The 22,460-nt window shown below is 44.3% G+C and overlaps 1 protein-coding gene across 2 annotated transcripts; it reads right to left on the bottom strand.

Annotated features, from left to right (window-relative positions):
- Positions 1-15,689: 15,689 nt before the first annotated feature.
- Positions 15,690-22,437, bottom strand: LOC127311351 (carboxypeptidase SOL1). 2 transcript variants are annotated; one of them, XM_051341770.2, is made up of 15 exons: positions 22,257-22,435; positions 21,133-21,196; positions 20,959-21,054; positions 20,242-20,272; positions 20,096-20,152; positions 19,461-19,556; positions 18,947-19,069; positions 18,736-18,840; positions 17,876-17,922; positions 17,374-17,499; positions 17,147-17,249; positions 16,988-17,050; positions 16,568-16,651; positions 16,388-16,451; positions 15,690-16,194 (listed from the first exon to the last, which is right to left on the bottom strand). In XM_051341770.2, exons 1-15 carry the CDS (start codon positions 22,363-22,365, stop codon positions 15,893-15,895), a joined length of 1,470 nt encoding a protein of 489 aa, XP_051197730.1. In that variant the 5' UTR covers positions 22,366-22,435; the 3' UTR covers positions 15,690-15,892. The 2 variants fall into 2 exon arrangements, with proteins under 2 accessions (XP_051197730.1, XP_051197731.1); XM_051341771.2 differs by lacking the exon at positions 16,388-16,451 and having other exon boundaries at positions 15,869-16,194; positions 16,521-16,651; positions 22,257-22,437.
- Positions 22,438-22,460: the final 23 nt, after the last annotated feature.

Genomic DNA, 22,460 nt, shown 5'->3' with positions numbered 1-22,460 from the left:
CGAGGATTTAGAAAGCTTCATTGACAGAAACGTGCGGTTCTGAAAAGGCTCACGGGACAAAACAAATCAGTCCAGGAGGCTCCATTGTGTTGCGAGGTTGCTAAAACAATCATTCGTCCATGTTTGCACTACACTTCCGGATCTGAAGCCCAACGAAATCATTGTGCATAGAATGGTAAGATTTGTCACAACTCTTGTACATGGCCTTTTATTTCAGTTTGAGCGTTGCAGCAACCGCTCAATAATAACTGGAGATTGTCACTCTCTACAGGTAGAATCATTGCAAAGCACAAATATGGTCAGAAGGAGTTTTTGCCAGTGTTGGGGTAAATTACCTTTCTATGTAGGTCGAGCTTTACCTGATGTGCACAACTTTCTTCAAGTGTTGCCATATTCCATGAAACTTCAATGCACATATTAGCAGAGTTATCTCAAGTTGCAAAGCCTGAAGTTTTAGCGGCAAATATAGCACTCTACCTATCTATCATTAGCTCGTTTCAGAGTTTAATTTAATAGCAATTCAAACCGTTGCCAGGATGACATACAATCTGAATGAGTAATAAAGTGAAACTGTGTTATAAAAATTCTAGGTGAATTTAAATGAGAACTACCCGCTAACAAAAATTGATTTTATGTACTAAAATTCTTTCAGGCTACAAATTATTCGATAAAAATATTTTTTCCATATAGTTTTTTCCCTGTCCCGGTGCAACGCACGGGCATTTTTCCTAGTTCTATCTATGCGTGGAAATATCAGTTTACTTTAAACATCTCTTTGGTTTGTTGTACCGAGTGATTCTTTTTTCCTTCCTAAATGGCCTTAAATAAAATTTTAAACATATTTTGATGGCCATTCAGAAAACTTTCGATCAGCTAGGGCATGTTTGGTAGCATGGGCTGATTTTGGAACTTCCGGGGCCAGGCTTTGTGGATGTTTGCCTATCAAAAATGAGATTCTGGCCACATTTGGTGTTTTGTTTGGTTGCTCGTGAAGGGTTTTGTGTACTAACTTGAGATTTCAGCTGAGGGTGTTTGGTTTCACAATTTGCAGTCTAGGGAGCATCTCAAAAGCAAGCAACATATGTTTGGCTTCCTGCCGAATACTGAGTATGGTAATATCTTCTCACGTGTGGTGAGGTTAACAAACACAAACGAATAGCACATAATGTACATTCAAATTAAAACATTCTAGTTAACTAGTAAGTAGAGTACCATAGTTAAGATCAACACATAATAAGTTTAGACACGAACCGACACGTCATAAGTTCAGACATGATCGACACTACCATAGTTGATGGAGACCATACTTGAGACAGAACAGTACGACACCATCACTCTACCTCTTCCACGAGCCTCCTCGTGGCATCTCCATGATCCGGGCACCTCGTTATCACCTCACATCAATAGTAGTCAAATATGACCACTAAGTAGATGCCAGGAGGTTCCTTGTGGAAGGTGAGGAAGTAGCCAAACCTAAGATTATGGGAAATGACAAATGATGTCCACCCTGATCGATGATGGCTTTCTCACTGTCGAACTTGATCGCCATGTCACATTTGTATCCAGTGTTGGTGAGAAGGGTGATCTTTGAAGGGATCTTTCCGAACCATGGCAAGAATTTCTGAGGGATTGGGAACATGCCCATGGTTGGATGGAAGATGACCCGAATGAAGTGCTCCAGACCGTCTTCCTTGTGGAAGTGGCCGACGTTGCCGGTCTTCCTCGAGGCCTCTTGCTAGACCCCTCACCGCGAACATGCACAGGTCGGCCTAGCTACATCATAGCCTAAACAAAAAAAATAGAGCCTCGGACATGGTGCACATACATTGGTAGAGTTGGTGTGAAAGGAACCAGAAGGATCTCACAAACAATGAGCTTGTGCATAGTTTCTGGTCCTATGACACCATCCCTACCATTTGGAAGTGTCATCTATTCATCATTGGCTAACAAGAACAACATGAATGAATGCTTCATACAAGCAATCACCTTATGCGGAGAATTATTCTACGCGTAGTATTTAGCATTGTACAATCATGATTGGATAGGACAATTTGCTACACAAACATGTCAGCAAGATGAAAATATATCCACAAAGTAGCATGTACAAGCAATGTTCTTCTACATAATACTAGGAGGATGCAAATTATCTCGTCAACATTGAGGTGTTAGTTTTTAATCATTGGAATCATGTAACCAATGACAAGCATGAAGCACATTATAAAGACGGGCCCATATAACTGATCACATTGTGTACCACAATTGATGCTATCCAACCAAGTACTATGCACAAGGAGCACAACGTGCAATGTACAAGATGGGATAGCATAATTGTGGCATCATTAGGGTGACATATTTTGGTCACTAGCCAAGAAGCATCCATTAAGAACATATGTAGAGTCATAGAAAGTAGCATCATGGAGCTAAGAGATGCCCTGAAACCAAGGAACATGCAATACCAATGTGTTTTAGCACGGCCCTGGGTATTGCAGAGCATCCTTAGCTCAAAATGTGCTACATAATATAACAACCGGCCATTGCAACATAACAGAATCGCAATGACCAAAATTACGGTCTCATAATCGGCCATTGCAACATAACACATTGAAAAAAATTACGGTCTCATACTTTCACTGGACACATATTTCAGAGATGAAGTTAGTGAACCTACTTCATTGCTAACCATGAGTATTAATACAATGTACATGGTTTGGTAACTCCATCCCAAGATTATGGGTCCTAGTTCAGTCATCAGCCGAAGAACAACCATTCCCAAGATTATGGTGTCCTAGTTCAGTCATCAGCCAAAGAACAATCATTTGCGGCACCAATATGGGTACATACAGTTCAATCATCAGCCATAGAAAGTAAACAACATTACAATGAGAAGCAAAATGGGCCTCATACTTGGACACAGAAATCATAGGGACGGTGTGAGCAAATCTAGTGCATTACTAACCATGCTTGTTAGTACAATGGATATGGTTCGCTCACTCCATCTTTGAATTTTGTTGTCCTGTTTTTAATCATCTGCCAATTGTAAACATTGTAGGACCCATATTATAAAATGTGCACTCAGCATTCTATGAGATAATGGAACATATAGAGAATTCAACACTTGGTAAATGTTGATCATCCCACTGCATATTTGAACGTGCAATGCTAAAACCACTGGCCTATTTAACATGCGTGAAGTAATAGCGACGATTGATCGAAAAATGGTAGTGCAAAAGCCTCTAACCCCTCCGCGCATCTACAGTAATTCCAATTTTGATCTAATCTCCAATCGAGCTACAGAATGTATTGTGCATTTGTGCATGCTAGCAAAAACTACCAGATCGAAGCAAGGCATAACAATAATCCTCAAAACCATTACCATAATGTCCTAAATCGTGATATACCGCAACCAATCCGAAAATCTAACCCTACCTTATCGGTTATCCTAACAGACCTAGTGTTCATGTCATTGCTATTCGCAGCAGTGCTCGTGCAGATCTACAAAATTGAGCGTCGGAGGAGATGGTACAGATGCTTATGACCATTGGAGACAATTGATGTATGTAAAATGCATACATAAACTTTGTACTTTATTAACATATATTATCATATATTTGCAACATATATGATGTTATTTCCATATTTTATATTGATTTATGGGGATTTACTAACAATCCCCTTTAGTTGAGTTATAATTCTGCAGAACAGGAAACCGTTGTTTTGTGTATTTTTCACTTTCACAGAACTTGTTGGCGTCAGAAACCCACCGGCGAGCAGCGACGGGCAACACAGTAGAGCCGGGAACAACCTAGGGCTGCGGCTGGCCCTGGTCCCTCCGAGCGATGGCCCGCAAGGCTTCTGGTACGCACGCGCCGATGCTGGTGCAAGGGCGTGCCACCTGACCGTATACCTGGTCAGGAAGGTGATGGATGATGCCTCGCTTAGTCTCCTGCATGGCATACACGTAAACATTAAATACGAGCCTCGATCGGCTCTCAGGTTGTCCTGTGAATCGGCTCAAAGAGCCGATCCACCCATGATTCGTACGAGGTGCACGAATATATGGTGGTCCTGCTTGATCGAAATAAAGCTAAAACGACCTACTACGATTTAGGGTTTTCACCGCATAATCGGAACATCCTACTCGTGATTGAGCCTCCCGGCCACGCACGGTGATCGTAAACCGACCCTAGACAAGGCCTAAAAACCAACACGAGGTTGATCCTCGGAACATCATGTCTAGGGCTAGCAAACTACACCCTACGCGCCACTGGATCCTTCAACCCGTTTGTAAGGCCTAACTATGCAGATATTAAACTAATCCTTGTAGAACAAGGAGCAACCATAACGGATCGGATCTACTGAATAACGATCAAGCGGGGTGCCGCCCCTACACCTAAGATAGGTGTAAGGGCGGCTAGACGTCTCAGGGTTGCACGACGATAGCATATGATATGAAGAACAATGCTAACCCTAACACGTCTAAGATAACTACGTTGCTCGCCATCAAAAAGGCTTCAGCACGAGCAACACATGGATAACGAATAAACTTGTACTGCCTAGATCGCAAGAAGCGATCTAGGCAGCATGATGCTTACCCGGAAGAAACCCTCGAGTCGGGGGAGTTGGCGATGCGCCGAGATTGGTTTGTGGTGAACGTTGGTTGTTGTTTATTTCGTAAACCCTAGATACATATTTATAGTCCGTAGACTTTCTAACGTGGGAATAATCCCAACCGGGCACGGGCCCAACTCTATCTAATCGACACGTATCCTACTATGTTACAGATACACGGGCAAACTAGCCCAAACTTGGTATACAAGGCCGATTCACGTATTTCTTCCATGTATATTCTTCAAGCCCATCTTGATCGCGGCCCACCTCTGACTCAGTCACATTCTGGTGATAACACATGCCCCCCTGGTTTTGGAATTGATAATTCCAAAATCACTCTGTTTTTTCTTCGTCGGGTCATGTCGTGGCAGAACCGTTGCAGTATCCTTCATCATGATGCCTTGCCCTCTCAACTTCTCCGCGTGACTTGGCAAGTTCTTTTTTTTCTTTGGGCACCACCTCCTCGGAAACTGCTGTAGCATTGAATCTCCACTATATCGCCCATATTTTAACCGCATCCTGCAGTTCACCTTTTCATCCTCCTCGCATTAGCTCTCCAAAAGCCCTCCTGTGCCATCATGTCTTCTTCCTCCTCTGCTTCATCAGGCCTCTCCACGCAGTCTTCCTCCTCCCGCGAGCCGACGCCGGAGTGGAACCCGGAGGAGGCCCACGCGGCCAAGATCCGCCACGCCATCGAAGCGGGGGAGGAGTCCAGCCACGACTTCTCCGTCCGGTCTGAGGATGACAAATCCTCGACCGACGGGGAAAGTGACCTCCGCTTCCTCGCCGATGGGGAAACGGAGGAGGAGAGCGATGACGATCGCTTCTCCTGGGATGACTTCACCTCCCCCGAGGAGGAGGAGGAAGAGGAGGAGGACGACACCTCCTCCGACGAACCGCCGGCCAAACGCGTCTGCCCCTGGCCGGGGAACCTCAGTGACTTCGACAACGACGACGACGACGCTGACGAGGAGGACGAGGACAATGAGGGCCCGGCCGGCGGCCGCTACAGTAGCGACGACGAGCCCGCCGGGAGTAGCACCGACAGCGGTGACGACGGCGACGACGAGGGCAGCGACGGCCCCTAGATAGGACCCTTAGCATAGGACCAGTAGTAGATGGGGCAATGTATTCCCTGGTACTTCCTTTTGAGAGCAATCAGCTCTTCATGTAAGAAATCCGGCTATTAATGAAGAATTTCCTTTAACTTGATTTTGCCGATTTCCTTATGCTAATTTAGCCGATTTCCCCTCATACTGACCTTGCCGACTGCTCGCTCAGCCAATGCCCAATGAGCCGATAGCAACGCACCGGCTCTTCACAATCTACCCTTCGATTCTCCAAATGACTTTGGGACCTGGTGGATAAACGTGGGAAACCCACGCCTTTAGAAGAGCTCTAGGACCGTTGCTTGAAACAACTTGGCGCTGAAACTGAAACTTCTGCAGAAACAGGAGCCACTTGCTCGCAAATCTTTTTGCGATAGATTCCAGTGATGATTTATAACCTGCTCTGTTTCTTCGTGGCAACGAGATGGTCCAAAGCCTATCAACAACGATGGATCTCCTTTCAAAATCCCTCCAGCGGCTCTGGTGATCTCCCTCTGTATGAACTCCAATTTTTTGAAGAGGGTTGCGACGAAGGACCAGCCGATGACACTTCAATCGGCTTCCAAAACAGAGTGTCTACCAGACCAGCTGCCCCCCGAGCCTCAGTCAAGGCGAGGATAGAGGTGAAGACGTTCAGATCATCCACCATGCCGAGCCAGCCCAAACTTGCACCCATCGATCGTCTCTTCTTCCATCAAAAGCCGATATTATAGATGAGTCACTGACGGCTTAATGAGCAAAGAACAACATGCACTGCTGAACTAGTGATCTTGCAAAAGGTGTTGGAAATCCTCGAAGAGAAGGTTCGGGCTCCAAGAACGGCTCATCGAAGAGAGGGAAGCAGAAGGCCTTGAAGCTGAACTGAAGACCAACTTGGTGAACCCGCGGCAGGTAGACCCTGTGTAATCTGTGCTAGAGTCAAGCTTTGTTCCTTAGTTCTAGAGTCGATGTCCGTGCATCGGCTGTACATATGACGATTTTTTTTACGGGCCGATTTTCTATCGGCCCCCAATATCTCACTGCGCATGTATCGCACATGTTCATCCAATTAGGTGCCCCCCGAGCCGAATCTGCTAGGTTACTGCGGATATCGGCTTTGTAGCTAGTCAAGGCACTGTCTTTGAACGTCGGCTCCATTAGGACTAAAGCTTACTCTCATCAGCCGACGTAAAACCGCTGCCCATTAGATCAACGTTGAACACAGGTAGATCGTAGGTTGAGGATAATTTTGGCCGATTGCTGGAATCGGCCTCCACGTTGACTGAACCGCTCAATGAAGGCTTGCAATGTTCCTCCATAGATCCTTGGGGCCGATCCCAAAGATCGGCCTCGCCACATTTATTCATAGGCTTGCTCTTGCTATACTGTCAGGCCGGTGGCTAAGACCAGCCTAACCCCGTCCTTTGTGACGTCGATGCGCTCGCAGTCGTCCAAATTGATACCTGAGAGTGGCTCTTGGCCTGCTGCCTCCCAAATGTTCATGTCAGCCGTTGAAATCTCGGCTGAGTCATCCGCATGGACGACCTCTACTTCATCTCCATCCCACTGTATCACGCATTGGTGCATTGTGGATGGAATGCAACAGTTAGCGTGGATCCAATCTCTTCCTAGCAGAACAGCATAGGTGCTCTTGCTGTCGACAATAAAGAATGTCGTAGGGATAGTTTTCCTTCCCACGGTCAGATCCACGTTTAGAACACCTTGTGCGTCAGACGCTTGGCCGTTGAAATCGCTCAATGTCACATTGGTCTTGATCAGATCCAGACTAGAGCGTCCCAGCCGACGTAGCATGGAGCATGGCATTATGTTGACTGCCGCTCCGGTGTCCACCAACATTTTGTTGACAGGCTGCCCATCGATATAACCTCGCAAGTATAGGGCCTTCAGATGCCTGTAGCTTCTTTCTCGTGGCTTCTCAAAGATAACCGGCCGTGGGCCGCAGTCAAGTTGTGCCACAGGTGCTTCGTCTAATCCTAGAGCGCTAAACTCCGTCGGAAGGATGAACACCATATTTGTGCCAGCCGATGTTTCATCATCGGCTTTCCTTTGTCTGGGGCGCCACTCTTTCTTTTGTGGCCGACCTTCTTCGTCCAGGGTTCGCTGAATTTTAGCGGCCAGATCAGGCCGCGCCTTCCTCAACGTGTGCAGGTATAACCTTTCGGCTTCCTCCAGACCACGTAGTCGCTGAACCCTACGCTTTTGGGAACGGCTGAGTCCATCAGGGCACCACCTTGGCCGGTGGTACTTATCTTCTTCTTCTTCATCGTCTTCTAGCTCCTCGAGATCTTCTACCCGAGAGGACTCAGCGTTCTTGTTCCGAGGCGGGAGAGGCCCTAAACGTTCGAACACAGACACGTTAGCTGCATCCTTCTTCTTCTGTCTACATTCTGGGCAGTTGCCGATTGTAGGCAATCGGCTCATTCCTGAATCCCAGCAGTGCCTGAAGAAGGGACAGTCCCAGTGCCTGTCCACGTCGTCTTGCTCTCTCGCCTTTTCCTTGGCGTGGCGCTCATATCTCTCCTCGTTGCGCTCCCGCCGACGATGTCTCCTGGTGTCACTAGTCAGGTGATCCCTGTCATCATCGTCGCTGTATCGTCGGCGTTGGTCGTATTGACTCACATATTTGTTGAGGAGGTGATCAGAGAGAGGTCGTTGGTATCGTATATTCTTCACTTCTCCCTCTGTGACGTAGCGCTTGCCATCGTGCCGGAGCCGATCGCGTGGAGCGGCTTCCTCTGTGTCCTTGCTACGAGAGCAGCTGCCCTCGTCTCCGTCCTTACCAGAGTGGTGTCCAAGTCCTACCATGTTGATATTGAACGAGAAACCTGGCTGGCACCCTCCTGGGTAAGTGCATTCCACCATGTTAACGGCGGGGAAGGGGTGTGTGTCGACTTTCATGGCGTATTGGTTGAAAATTAGACGCCCTTGTTCTATCGCCATTTGGATCTGCTGACGCCACACCCTGCAGTCGTTGGTGGGATGGGTGAACGTGTTATGCCATTTGCAGTATGGCTTCCCGTTCAGCTCCTGCGCCGTGGGGATCTTGTGGCCTTCGGGTACCTTTAGCTGCTTCTCCTTGAGTAAGAGGTCGAAAATCTGCTCAGCTTTGGTAACGTCGAAGTCAAACCCTCTGGGAGGACCTTGTGGCTTAACCCACTTGCAGGACACGGGGCTTGCCCCCCGAGTCCATTCAGCCACTGCTACCTCCTGATCTCCCGCAGAGCCTTCGTCTTCATCTGCCTCAACCAGGACCACTGCGCGCTTGAATTTGTCCTGGTATACATCTGGGTGGCGCTGTTCATATGCTGACAGCTTCTGCACCATGTGAGCCAGTGAAGGGTAGTCTGCTTGGGAGGCCACGTCCTTGATCGATGATGCGAGACCCACCACCGCCAATTCGACTGCTTCTTTTTCAGTCACACGAGCCGAATAGCATCGGTTCCTAGCGGTCCTGAAGCGCTGGACGTATTCTGACACTGTTTCTCCGCGCTTTTGACGTACTTGTGCTAGATCGGCTATGCCGGCCTCGGAAGCCTCTGAGTGATATTGTACGTGGAACTGCTCTTCCAACTGCTTCCAAGTCCGGATTGAGTCTGGTGGTAGCGATGTGTACCACCCGAAAGCCGATCCTGTGAGGGACTGTGCGAAGAACCTCACACGCAGCTCATCTGATGCTGAGATCATACCCAGCTGTGCCAAATATCGGCTCACATGCTCGATGGGGCTGGAACCATCTGATCCATTAAACTTGGAGAAGTCCGGGAGCCGATATTTGGGTGGTAGCGGGATCAGTTCGTACGCGTTGGGGTACGGCTTGGAATAGCCGATCGTCCTCCTTTTCGGCACCATGCCGAACTGGTCTCTCAAGATGGTACTGATCTGATCCGCGGTGCTGGCTGCCGGGGTCGAACCCTGAAGATTCGCCGGAGTGGCATACTTAGCCAGCCATGCTTGCTTTTCCAGCTCTGAGCCAACTGCAGGAGCTGTGCTCTGGAGGTTTGTCGGAGTGGCATACTTAGCTAGCCACGTCTGCTTCTCAAGATCTGTCCCCAAAGCTCCTCCTGTTGTTCCAGAAGTCCCTGCTGTTGCAGTCTGGTTTGTGAGTGCCCAGTTACTGCAGTCTGGCACGTATGTGCACGTGTATCCGTGAGGGATCTCCTTAGGTGCCTCATGCAAGAATTGGTAGTCACTAGGGTCACCACCGATCTTGTAGACGACGTATGCCGGTGAATCTGGCACTTCCGGCGCTGCCAGCGCAAATGGCAGCGGTGGACGGGACTGGAGTGGTCTCTCTCCTTGGTGAGTCCCGAGAGCTGGTCCTGACGGAGAGTACTGATGCCTCATGATTTCCTGGATCACCCGAAGAGCGACACGCTCCAAAGTGTTCACCAGGCTCTCAGAATGGCGGTGCAGCAAGTGAGCTACCATGAAGTTAATCTCCTGACGCAGGGACCTGGTGCGTTCTTCTGACGGGGCGGACAGGTCCACTCCATCGAGCGCGCCTTCAGGGTTGAACCCTTTCCACCTGATGCCGTGCGAGCGGGTTCTATGAAAAGAGCCGATGAGGTCGGCTTCGAGGAGTGCTTTGACCTCGTCGTACTTCTTCTTGAGCTCCTCGGTCAGGTCGTCGTACGTGACCGGCATGCCTTCCGCCATCTCAGATGTAGATGGCGATCGGGTTGATGTCGAAGATGGTCCCACCGGGCGTGCCAGAATGTGTTGGCGTCAGAAACCCACCGGCGAGCAGCGACGGGCAACACAGTAGAGCCGGGAACAACCTAGGGCTGCGGCTGGCCCTGGTCCCTCCGAGCGACGGCCCGCAAGGCTTCTGGTACGCACGCGCCGATGCTGGTGCAAGGGCGTGCCACCTGACCGTATACCTGGTCAGGAAGGTGATGGATGATGCCTCGCTTAGTCTCCTGCATGGCATACACGTAAACATTAAATACGAGCCTCGATCGGCTCTCAGGTTGTCCTGTGAATCGGCTCAAAGAGCCGATCCACCCATGATTCGTACGAGGTGCACGAATATATGGTGGTCCTGCTTGATCGAAATAAAGCTAAAACGACCTACTACGATTTAGGGTTTTCACCGTATAATCGGAACATCCTACTCGTGATTGAGCCTCGCGGCCACGCACGGTGATCGTAAACCGACCCTAGACAAGGCCTAAAAACCAACACGAGGTTGATCCTCGGAACATCCTGTCTAGGGCTAGCAAACTACACCCTACGCGCCACTGAATCCTTCAACCCGTTTGTAAGGCCTAACTATGCAGATATTAAACTAATCCTTGTAGAACAAGGAGCAACCATAACGGATCGGATCTACTGAATAACGATCAAGCGGGGTGCCGCCCCTACACCTAAGATAGGTGTAAGGGCGGCTAGACGTCTCAGGGTTGCACGACGATAGCATATGATATGAAGAACAATGCTAACCCTAACACGTCTAAGATAACTACGTTGCTCGCCATCAAAAAGGCTTCAGCACGAGCAACGCATGGATAACGAATAAACTTGTACTGCCTAGATCGCAAGAAGCGATCTAGGCAGCATGATGCTTACCCGGAAGAAACCCTCGAGTCGGGGGAGTTGGCGATGCGCCGAGATTGGTTTGTGGTGGACGTTGGTTGTTGTTTATTTCGTAAACCCTAGATACATATTTATAGTCCGTAGACTTTCTAACGTGGGAATAATCCCAACCGGGCACGGGCCCAACTCTATCTAATCGACACGTATCCTACTATGTTACAGATACACGGGCAAACTAGCCAAAACTTGGTATACAAGGCCGATTCACGTATTTCTTCCATGTATATTCTTCAAGCCCATCTTGATCGCGGCCCACCTCTGACTCAGTCACATTCTGGTGATAACAGAACTATACTGAATCAAATTAAGCTAGGATTTTTGTGACGTCATTTTTTTCATCAAGAAAGTAGCATGGACTCTTGGAGCAGACCTGGAGGGGCTTGAGGCCCAAAAGAGGTCAGGTGGGACACCCAACAGGGGGCGCCACCTACCCTCTTTTTTGCCTTCGGTCGTCCGATTCGCTTGATTCTTTTGTGAACCAACTTTTTTTTACCTAAAACCCCCTACAGAGGGTTCTCTTGAGAAAGTGCCGCAGAAATAAAAAAAAACATGAAAGCGGAGGCTGCAACTAATAAGATTGGAGGGGGGAACTCCGTCGGAGCCGCCACCGGAGGGTTCCCCACCTTCTCCAACGTCTTCCTCATCAACACCGTGATCAAGAGGCAGTAGTCCACCTCAGAACTACGGGTTTGTGGCAGTAGCTTGATCTATTTCTCTCATGTTCTTCATAGATCTTAGTACCATATGAGCTTCCCAACATGATTATGGGTATACATGTAATTCCTATGTGGTGGATCTTTATTCTATGATATTGTGCAATGAGATTTGACTCTACTTTGTGTAAGATGTATTGATAGATGCATATTATGTACCCCGATCTTAAGTATTGGTTCTAATCCAACTTGTATGCAAGAACATGTGTGGGAAGATGTGTGTGTTAGATGGAATAGCATGGTTTTAGTGACTAAATAGTGATAACAAATTCATGATCTATTATGACTTTTCCTTTTCTACCTCACCAGGGATAAAGTTAATGGATGTGCTATGTTCGTCACGTGACAAAAGTGATGATCTTGTTTATTCAAGGTAGCATATTTGATATTCAAACATTATGTCAAAGTACTTATGGCTATGCTTTGTTAATTCTTAATACAAAATTGCATGGAGTTTTCCCTTTCTTCTGAATTATAAGAGAGATGTGTTGCATCATATCTATGTTAGGACGTGATGCCCATATGAATGCGTATCTTACACATATGAAGTTCTATTCTTATTGTCTCATTGATGAATTGTTGTTATCCACTACAACCTTAAAGAGAGAGCAGACAAGTGAACCCATGAACAACGGTCCAATTTTAATCATAAGAAACACATTTCCATTGCATTTATCTTACCTTCTATTTGCAGCACTATTTTAATCCGAAAATACAAAAATGTTTATTTATCTTATTTGCATACAAAGCCCGAAAACAATCAATCATTTACTGTTTTTTACTTACTTTACTTTACTTTGCTTTACTTATCTAGTTTATCTTACTTGTGTCACTACTTTATTTACTATTATACTAATACGAAACCTTGTGCTTGACAACCACACGGTGGAGTTGGGGACACAAGGCTTTATTTTATTTTGCAGTATTGCTAGAAGAAGAGAGGGAGATATAACTCTTTACACAATTCCCCGAGAGTTTGATATAACCCTCGAGTCACCCTTGTGGGGAAAATACTCTGCTGATACAACACTCTGCACTTGGAGTCCCAACGTCATCAACAACCACCTCTAGGTTGAGGTCGAGGCCTTCATGAAGGTCGTGGTCGCGGTGCATCCCTCAGTCGCACTCGCGATCAGTGTCGCCTTCCTCTCTGCCCCGGTCCCACTCTTCTCACGGCGATACGGTTGATTTGTCGGCAGTAGTGTAACCGCCAATGTTCGATGTGACCAATGGTGGGTGATAGTGGAGAGAGGGAGAGTGAGAGGAAGGAGTAGAGGTTGTGAGGGATTTATGGCGCGTGTTCACGAAGGGACGTGGAGTCGCCCTTTCGTTCCCATGCGTCCAACCCAATGGCGAGAACAGGTCATGCTCTAGGGAAATAGCCGATTCGGGAGTAGTTCCCTGGCCAGGACTTTTGTGAAATATATGACATGTATGTTTGGTTGGCTAGGTATTTTAAGATCTATGCCGAAAGTAACATGATCTATCTATTTTTTACATGCAGGGTCCGAGATGAGTTCAAGACTTTTAGAAGCCAAGATAAAGGATGTGCGATACCTTTTCGAGCGGCTATGTCATTTGAATCTAATTAGCCCAACTGACATTAATAAGATAGCCCACTAACGTGAACAAATGAAGCATATATGGTTGAAAGTTTTATAAGGACCAAAAATAATTGAAAGTTTGATTAAAGCTATTTACTTAGGTGAAAGAGCTTGGACCGAGCCCACGATTCCCTGACGAATCAATTCAGCTGACTTCACGAAAAACGTTGCGAGATTTCTACCACAACTAGTAGTTTTCCTACGGTGATAGTCCTAGTTTATTGCTAGTGTACGGTCCAAGAGATTTGGACATGTGTATTAATCTTTACTTTTACTTTTCTATTGTTTTCTAACTAGAGTACAACTAGTATTGTACGTGCGTAACTAGTTAAAGAAACAGATATCAGGAGCGTTTGTACTCGCATGGACTTGTATTTGGTGTACATGATGCAGCTTATATGTTGTTGGTGTATGTACTACGAACTATTCTCTGCATTGTTATGATCTCTTTAGTTTTGTTTTCTGGAGTGATAATTTTACCTATGCCTGAAAATAACAATTAAACAAACTTTTAAGCATCTCTTTGGTTTTCTTGCACCGAGACTTCTTTCGTCATCCTAAATGGTAATTAAATAAACTTTTGAACATCTCTTGCTGACCATTTGGAAAACTTTCAATTAGCTATAGTCCCTCGTTCTCACGCTATCTTGGATGACTTATTTGAAATACATGACAGGTTGGCTAGGTATTTCAAGATCTATGCTAAACGTTGACCAACGGGGGAATGATCCCTCCCTTGGCTATACGTTGTTAGGTAGGATGAGACTCTCCCCACGGATGGACGCTAGGATGATAACCCGGTTTATTCGCCTCTCCCTGCGAAATTACCGCGAGATGGGGATTCGAACCCGGGTGGGCTGGCTGCGCACTCGCTTGCCTTGCCACTGAGCTGGAACTCAGTTCTCATGCTGAAAATAACTATGTCATTTGAGTCTGTCCAAGACCTGGATTATCTGTATTTACCTAGACTCCTTGAGTGTCCGAGATCAGTCCAAGATCTTTAGAAACTAGCTAAATGGCGTGTGCTAGCTGTGTTTAATTGTTATTTGAATCTAGTTAGTCCAACTAGCGAACCCACTAACGTGAACAAATTAGGCCATAGATGGTAAAAAAAAAATCTAGGGACCAAAAATGATTGAAAGTTTGCTTAAAACCATTTATTTAGGTCAAAGAGCTCTGACCGAGCCCACACTTTCCTCGAGCCGAATCGATTCAGTTAAACTCATCAAAGTTCAGTTGACCCCCACTCGGGTCAAAAAGAGTTTGTTCACCTATTACTCTCACTATGAGTATCTTACAGTACTATTTTAATTTTTTTGAGATTCATGCCCCAGTCAGGTAAAAAAGAAATAGATTAGTGCCCTCACTCGTCTCTCACAGTACTAGTCTTTTTACAGTACTAATTTATTAATGATGCACCAGCTTTTTTTTAAGTACTAGTTAGGAGTAATGTACATGCTCAACCAGCTGACGAAACAGATATTGGAGTGTGTCCTCAGCATGGACATGTATTTGGTGTGCACGCTGCAGCTAATACTCTCTCCGGTTTTTTTTAATTGACTCGAATTTAGTATAATTTTATACTAAATTTAAATCAATTGAAAGAGACTAGAGGGAGTACATCATTACTATATGTACTAGGTACTATTACCTCCATCCCAAAGTTTAAGGTCTATATTTTTTTTTAGAAAATCAAACTATGTTAATTGACTAAGTTTTTATCAAAAATCATTAACATGAAAAGTACAAAATCAATATTATTAGATAGATAATAAAATATATTTTCATATAGTACCTACAAAATATCATATTTGTTCATAAATTCTTCTAAAAGTTTGATCAAACTTTACTTGACTTTCTGAGAAAAATATAGACCTTAAGCCTTGGGATGGAGGTAGTATTACTATTCTCTACATTGTCACGATCTCTTTGGTTTTGTTGTACCAGAGTGATAATTATACCAGTGGCTCAAAAAAACTGTTTCTTGTATACATGAACTGTTCAAGTCTGAATATTCCTTGTCACTCAGATGAATCACAGCTCAACCAAGAAACTCGGTCTGCGAAACTAATCCAATTTATCCTTTATCTCCACAACATCCACTTAACTGACATGCATTCACTACAAACATATAGTATATCCAATTAGAAAATATATGTAAAACTTCCATCACACGTTGGCCACAATTCAATCCGACTTGTGTAGTACAACAGTGGTAAGGCTGTAGGCTACAAACTTGTGCTAGCAAAGAAAAAGATTAATCTCACACGGCAACAGGCCGTTTCGGCGGGTGCCTATGAGGTGCGAGCCTCGATGCTATTCTTCTCCTGAAAAGTATATAAAGAGCCAGCAGAAAGAACAGGACCAGGAGATAAAGCCAGATGTAAGCTTCCCGGATGAGGAACGGCTTGCTACCATCATCGCAGCGGCAGTCGCAGTCGGTGCGAACCGGCTTTGTTTGCCCGACAGCTCCGTCTGGATCCAATATGAAATCAAGGTTCACGGCTTCGCGTTCCAGCATGATACGTGTTCTTTTTGGTGTGAAGCCTGCCATTGATGCCACGACTGACAGCAACGAGAAAGAATGGATTACTCTTTTCTATCAAAGATTTCAGAGTGAAAACTGAAGGAAACGAAGACAACTAGGCCAAGTGAGGGCGCATGCTGCTCTTAAGAGTTCCCCATCTATGTTTGATACATGTAGGCGATCTAACTGTAAATGGTGATGTTTTGGATGGAAGGAACATAAAAAGGCTACCTTCGTAGCTCTCGCCAGGTGCAAGCATTCGATGGTAATCGCCAAAAGTTCTACTAGCATTTATCTACGAAAAAGAAAGAGGCAAGTATGATGATCACTGACATGATAAACCAAGGAATTTCTATGAACTTACCAGTTCATCCATGATCGGTTTGCAGTCAAGACCCAAATATCACTAACCTTTGAGTCGATTCCCTTCACCATCAGTGAGCCAGGTATAGGATGGCCAGAATCTGCAGCAAATATCCTTCCATGAACTCCTGTCTGAAGCAAGAGTCAGTCTGGTGGACAAACTGATAAGCACAGCCATGTTCTAAAACAAAAGAACAACCAAAGGGAGCAAAACCCAAAGAGGCAAAACACAAGGTATCTCTAGTTAATGCAGGGCACAACACTGAAAGGTGCTATTTCAGAAACTACTAAGAGTGAGATGGTGACAGAATGCCTTGAGCCCTTAACCCCGACCCTAGTCCAAACATGGAGATCGAAGACCATGTGCCTCAACCCATACACTAACTGGCACTATTTCACTTCAAATAAACTGTAGTTTTATGTTTTCTTTTGCATAATCATAGCACGTCGAACACTGTGGAAACATACCTTCACCATGCTTGCGACAAGATTGAGCATGCTCATCTTATTTTGTTTCCATATGAGAAGAAGCTGTAGCGGAAGATCATAAGGAATATCAGAACAAAAAATGTAGAGTGGTCTAAAACAGCTGGGTAGGAGCATATACATAACAAGATGCAAAAGTACCTCAGATGCCTTTGGCCATTTTACGTCACTAATTTCAAGGGTTAACTCAAAGCAGCCTCCATGTATATAGTTCCAGTCTTGCATGCCGCCGTAAATGGGATACCTGCATCATCAACCATAATTTGCTATGTTGGGTCTTGGAAAATAGTGACACAAGTTACTGGAATGTTTATACACAGAAAGTTCGATATGGAGTAACAAAGCAATACTATTATTTGTTTCTTTACCAGAGTGCTCCATTTGTAATACCTCCTCTGAATTCTTTGCTCAAAGACATGTTGTAGTGTGACTCACTATACACTGATGCCATGTACCGGAATGCCTTGTCATCAGGACATCCATAATACTCTTTTCTGTAAGCAAGACAATCAACATGTCAAAAAAAAGCAAGCCAATCTATTAAAGAATGCGGAAGTGTGATATCTAGCAAGTAAAACTTGTGGTCCTAGCCAAAGAACTAAAGTAACCACTTCACGGACAATTAAAACTCAGGCAAACTGCACACCAGTTGATACTAACATAATATACAACAAGGACTCGGAAGTAAAATCAACAAGGACTCGCGGAGGCTAAAATATACACCTGCACATCATTTGAATCATCTACTGAAACATGTCTGGACAATCCTTAGATAAAATCTTATTGCCGCGTCTTTTAGAGAAATAGAATGCACAAAAGTGGTAGCAGGGAATCCTTGAAACTGAATGTAAATAGGAAACTGGGAAGCACCTTTTATCTCTAGATCCATCCCATGGATAATTTGCAACAAGAGCACCCTGCAGAATTCAGATCAGGTGGCGATGGATGACAATCAGGAGCTGATTTGTAATGAACAAATGACTATATCAGAGTAAGCGGATCAACTAAAAATGCATAAAAGTTGGTGAATTTTTGTATCGGACCTTAAACAATTAAATCCTGAAAAATGGTTGATGGTAAGAGTGGTAGACAAATGGCCTTGTCTTCTACATACTCCTATTTGCAAACATCACTTTAATTACATGTTGTACTTGAAATCTTCCTATTTGCAAACATCATTTCCTAGTATATACAAAAAATACACTCCCATCTGTTATCATTATTATGATCAAATAGTAATGTACCCAAACAAACGACTAGGTCAACAAAATAGTTCCTGAATTATAGTCAGACCTGATCCAGAGCATCCGGTTTTTAAAATTAACAGTATATATCAGACCAAATGAAAAAACTTCGCAATATAGCAGGTTCAGAAGAAAAAGGGACTATAGCATCTGAACTGTTAATTGCAATGCAATAATAATTTACCTAAGCTTTTTTTTGCGAGACCTGATACACTTAGCATATAGTAGTAATTAAAGCAAAAAAGACAACAAGCCCTCCATAGAACACATACTACAAAATATTTTCCTTGCTGCATAAAACTTTTTTGGGGGTACACGCAAAACACAATTTTGGGGCATTCCCGTAAAAGAGCATGACAGTAAACCAGAAATACATGTGGCTCACTATTTGAGATAGTAGCCTTGACCACAGAAACATAAGTAGGCAGATAACAACATACAAATAAAAAATAATTCAGAAACTAATGGTAAGGAAAGAATAATTACCCCATGCAAACTAGCAGAGGCTGTGAAGTGTTCTTGCTTTATCCAGTTCATAATAGCTCTAGTTTCAGGTTGCCTGTAGTTAATCTCATCGTTGATGGGAAAAAACTGCCAGCATTGACAATATAAATTAATGGCTCCATGAAGAAGGAATATTGAAAATTGGATTGTAGAATCTTACATAAGAAAATCAATGCATCAGGGGAGTACTCACTTGGTCAGGAAAGTCTCTGTTGAGGTCAATATTGTTTGCATTGCCACGTCTTCTAAGAGCAAATCCATCTGGGTTCATTGTCGGAAGTATATGAAGGTGTGTGTTCTCCACAATAAGAGTTGCCTGCAGAAATTAGTTAACTGCTAAGTTCTGAGCATAGCATATCGGTACCAATTTTCATAAAACTGATGGAAATATATGAAGTAGGTTTTATAAAAACTATGTTTAGAAAAAAGTGAGACTAATATCTGCAATAATGCACAATATGCTGGACGTTACATGATCCATAACAATGCATCCAAAATAACAACACTTGTAGCACGTGTTAGAGTCTGAACTTCTCATAAATTAAATATTTTTTGTTGTCGTTAGTTACTATGTTTCCTTTTAATTTCACGTAAGAAACAACTCAAAATGCTACAGGTGGGTTCACATAGGAAAACTGTAAGTGGTTGGCCAGTCGAAAGCTCCACAGCTAGTCAAGAGCATGTAGCAACTAGGGAAACTTGCATACCAATGGATCCTTCAGGTAGTTATCACACAGCCAATACGCAAGTTGCATAAGGACCTCTCTTCCAACAGGCTCATCACCATGGACATTCCCGATGAACTGCAAATTTTAAACAAAAACTACATCACAAATACGAAAAATGGCGAATAGTTAGTTGTTAGTATAATAGGAACAGAGTAAAAAGTTCAAGCACGGTAGCAGGATTATTTCCGACATGGCCTTGTAACATTTTTACTCTGCATCTACACTTCATTTCTACAGGAAAACCATGTTTGAATTATAATGTGATTCTATTAGAGCTTAGTTAACTGTCATCGGCGTGACAGAAAGGGAGTAGTCCCATCTAATTCACAAAGAAGCAAGACGGAACATAACAATAATAGTGTCGGTCATTTAAACAAAACTGTAGGTCTAAATATGAAATAGAAGACACCCATTTTTGTTCAAAAAATAACACATGTGAATACTATTCTGTCATAGTTGTTCTTTTCAAGCACAGGAGATAAAAGCAAATAAGTGATAAAGTAAGATGAACATCAGGCTGAAATTGGATAACACTTCCTCTTTAGTTTTTTTTTAGAAAATTTTGACAACTGAGAAAAGAATAGCCCACTACTTAAGGAGAAAGAACCACAAACCTTGAATGCTGGTTCAGCTTCTTTTTGTCCAGGCTTATCTGATAGTTCAATGACCCACTACAAGAACAATCAGAATACTTATCCAATATACAAAATTTACACCAAGAACTCATTAGAGCAATCATCACTTTTAATAAGTTACATACCAATGGGGAACCATTTACACTCTTCCCGATGCTGATAACAGGTGTGTGTAATCCCTCAAAGAGAGAAGAAATAATAGGTAAGTGAAGTTTGAATAGATGACTAGATGAGCATAATGAAGATGCACCCTAACTGCAGTACTACACACTCAATTGAAAATAGAGTAAATATGACGGAAGCACCAAAAACCTTGAGATGAGTTGGAAATATTTAAAGCAAACAAAATTTTCTGTGTTCCATTAACCCAACCAGAAGAGAGTTGACCATGCAATCCAAACTTTTACAAAAAAAGATATGCATTTATGTTAGCATGAAAGAAAGAACTATTTTTTTTCCTTTTACTTTTACTTTCACCTACCAGTGTGACTATGAATTATTCAATCCCACCTGATCAGCAATGCATTTTAATTGTAGTGTACATGGGTTTCAAGGCATCGCCTTAGGACGCTTAGGCAGTAAGGCGCCCTGGCAGCGCCTTGGAAATTTGGCCACTTTAGGCGCTTAGGCACCTGCTTAGGTGCCAGAGGGGGGGTAGAACGCCTTAGGACGCCTTAGCACCTTAAAACCACGGTAGTCTATACATAGCCAACCACACGTGGACATCAACTAAACGCTATAATATTGATATGACATGGCTAAACAAACTGATGGTCCCAATAATGGTCGAGAAACTCCTAACATACACATCGACGGAAAGCAAAGTATTATACATGATGTACCTGTACACCCTGGAGACATTAGCACAGCGGCTCCCAAAGTCTTGCACAGCAATCTCAAGTTCAGAATTGGTCATATATCCATGAATCATTTCTTCCCTGAAGTTGTTGGAAAGGCCATTTCTCACATGTGCAATAATGCCACGAACAAAAAGATAAATCTGGTGAAGAACTTACGTGATCTCGGGCTTATCCTCAAGAAGATTACGTAAGAACGACCCATGTTTTTCATCATCAATACCTGGTTAACAATTTTAAGTTACTACTTATAATAAAAGCAGCTACCAATATTCTGAAAATCGCAAGCACAGTTTGTGAATAACCAATAGAAAACCAAATGGGTCCTGAACAAATCCATGTACGGAAAGTGGAAAACACATATTCAATTTCATTGGTAACCTTTTAAGGATCTAAGTTGGCATGCCAATTCATGACAGAGACTCTATAAGATAGTTGACTGTGTAGGGTTCTCCGTAGTATACGACATAGTAAATTTTCTTACGATGACAGTCATCATGCATCCAAAGAGTTCACACTCTTCGTCACCGTGAGTGCACTAACATCATTCAAAATCAGTACAGGTTGTACTCAAATGAACGGAATCCATCCGTTTCAAAAAAAAGAAAAAAATGAACGGAATCCAGGCAAAGCCACGCTAGGTAGGTTCATCAATGCTAGCAGCAACCCCTACCAATTCCACCAATATCAAGTAAGCTGCTGGATCTGCATCCAGTTGATCTAGCTATACGAGATCGATCCTGCCGATCGGGTGAAGTGAGTTTTGGCACGAGGCCAATGCACAGGCCCTGGATAATTGAATCCAGACACAGTGGGAAAGAGCAGAACCTTGCATGGGAAGGCAGGTAAAGATATCCACTACTAACTGATACAAAAATCTTGAAAGACGGATACTAGGAGATATTCATTGGTACTAACTCTTTATGAATCTACTAACTCTTAAGGTATGCCAACTTATGAGGGGAATTTATAAACTAGTAGTAAATGGTATAGGCTCCCTCATAACTAGGCACTCCAAATATAACTCCACTGTCGGTGCACTAACACCATTCCCAGTACCAGTAGGTGCAGGTTCTACCAAAATGAAGTGAAATCGAGGCACAGCAGCAACCCCCCAACCAATCCCACCATTATCAAGCGAACTACCGGATCCGCGTGCCGTTGATCTAGCTACCCGAGATCGATGTTCAGACGGGCGAATTGAGTTTTGGCACGACGCTATTGCGCCGCTCCATGAAAAGGTAATCCAGAGACACAGAGAGAGAAAGAGAGAAGAGCGGAACCTGACGACGGGCCGGCGCCGCCTCGCGCGGCGGCTTGGGTGGGAAGCGAGGCGAAGGCGCGGAGGAGGAGGAGGAGGAGCAGGAGGAAGGAGAGGCGCCGGATCGCCATGGGAGCCGTGAGGCCACTCCTGGTGGGCAGTGGCAGCGTGAGCTTTCCGGTTTGACTCGCACCGGCCTCGTATCGGACGCGGTTCGGAAAAGGCC

The sequence above is a fragment of the Lolium perenne genome, chromosome 7 (assembly GCF_019359855.2).
Source record: "Lolium perenne isolate Kyuss_39 chromosome 7, Kyuss_2.0, whole genome shotgun sequence".
Classification (NCBI taxonomy): domain Eukaryota; kingdom Viridiplantae; phylum Streptophyta; class Magnoliopsida; order Poales; family Poaceae; genus Lolium; species Lolium perenne.
The sequence above is the reverse complement of the archived record's forward strand: the minus strand, read 5'-3'. Positions and strand labels throughout refer to the sequence as shown.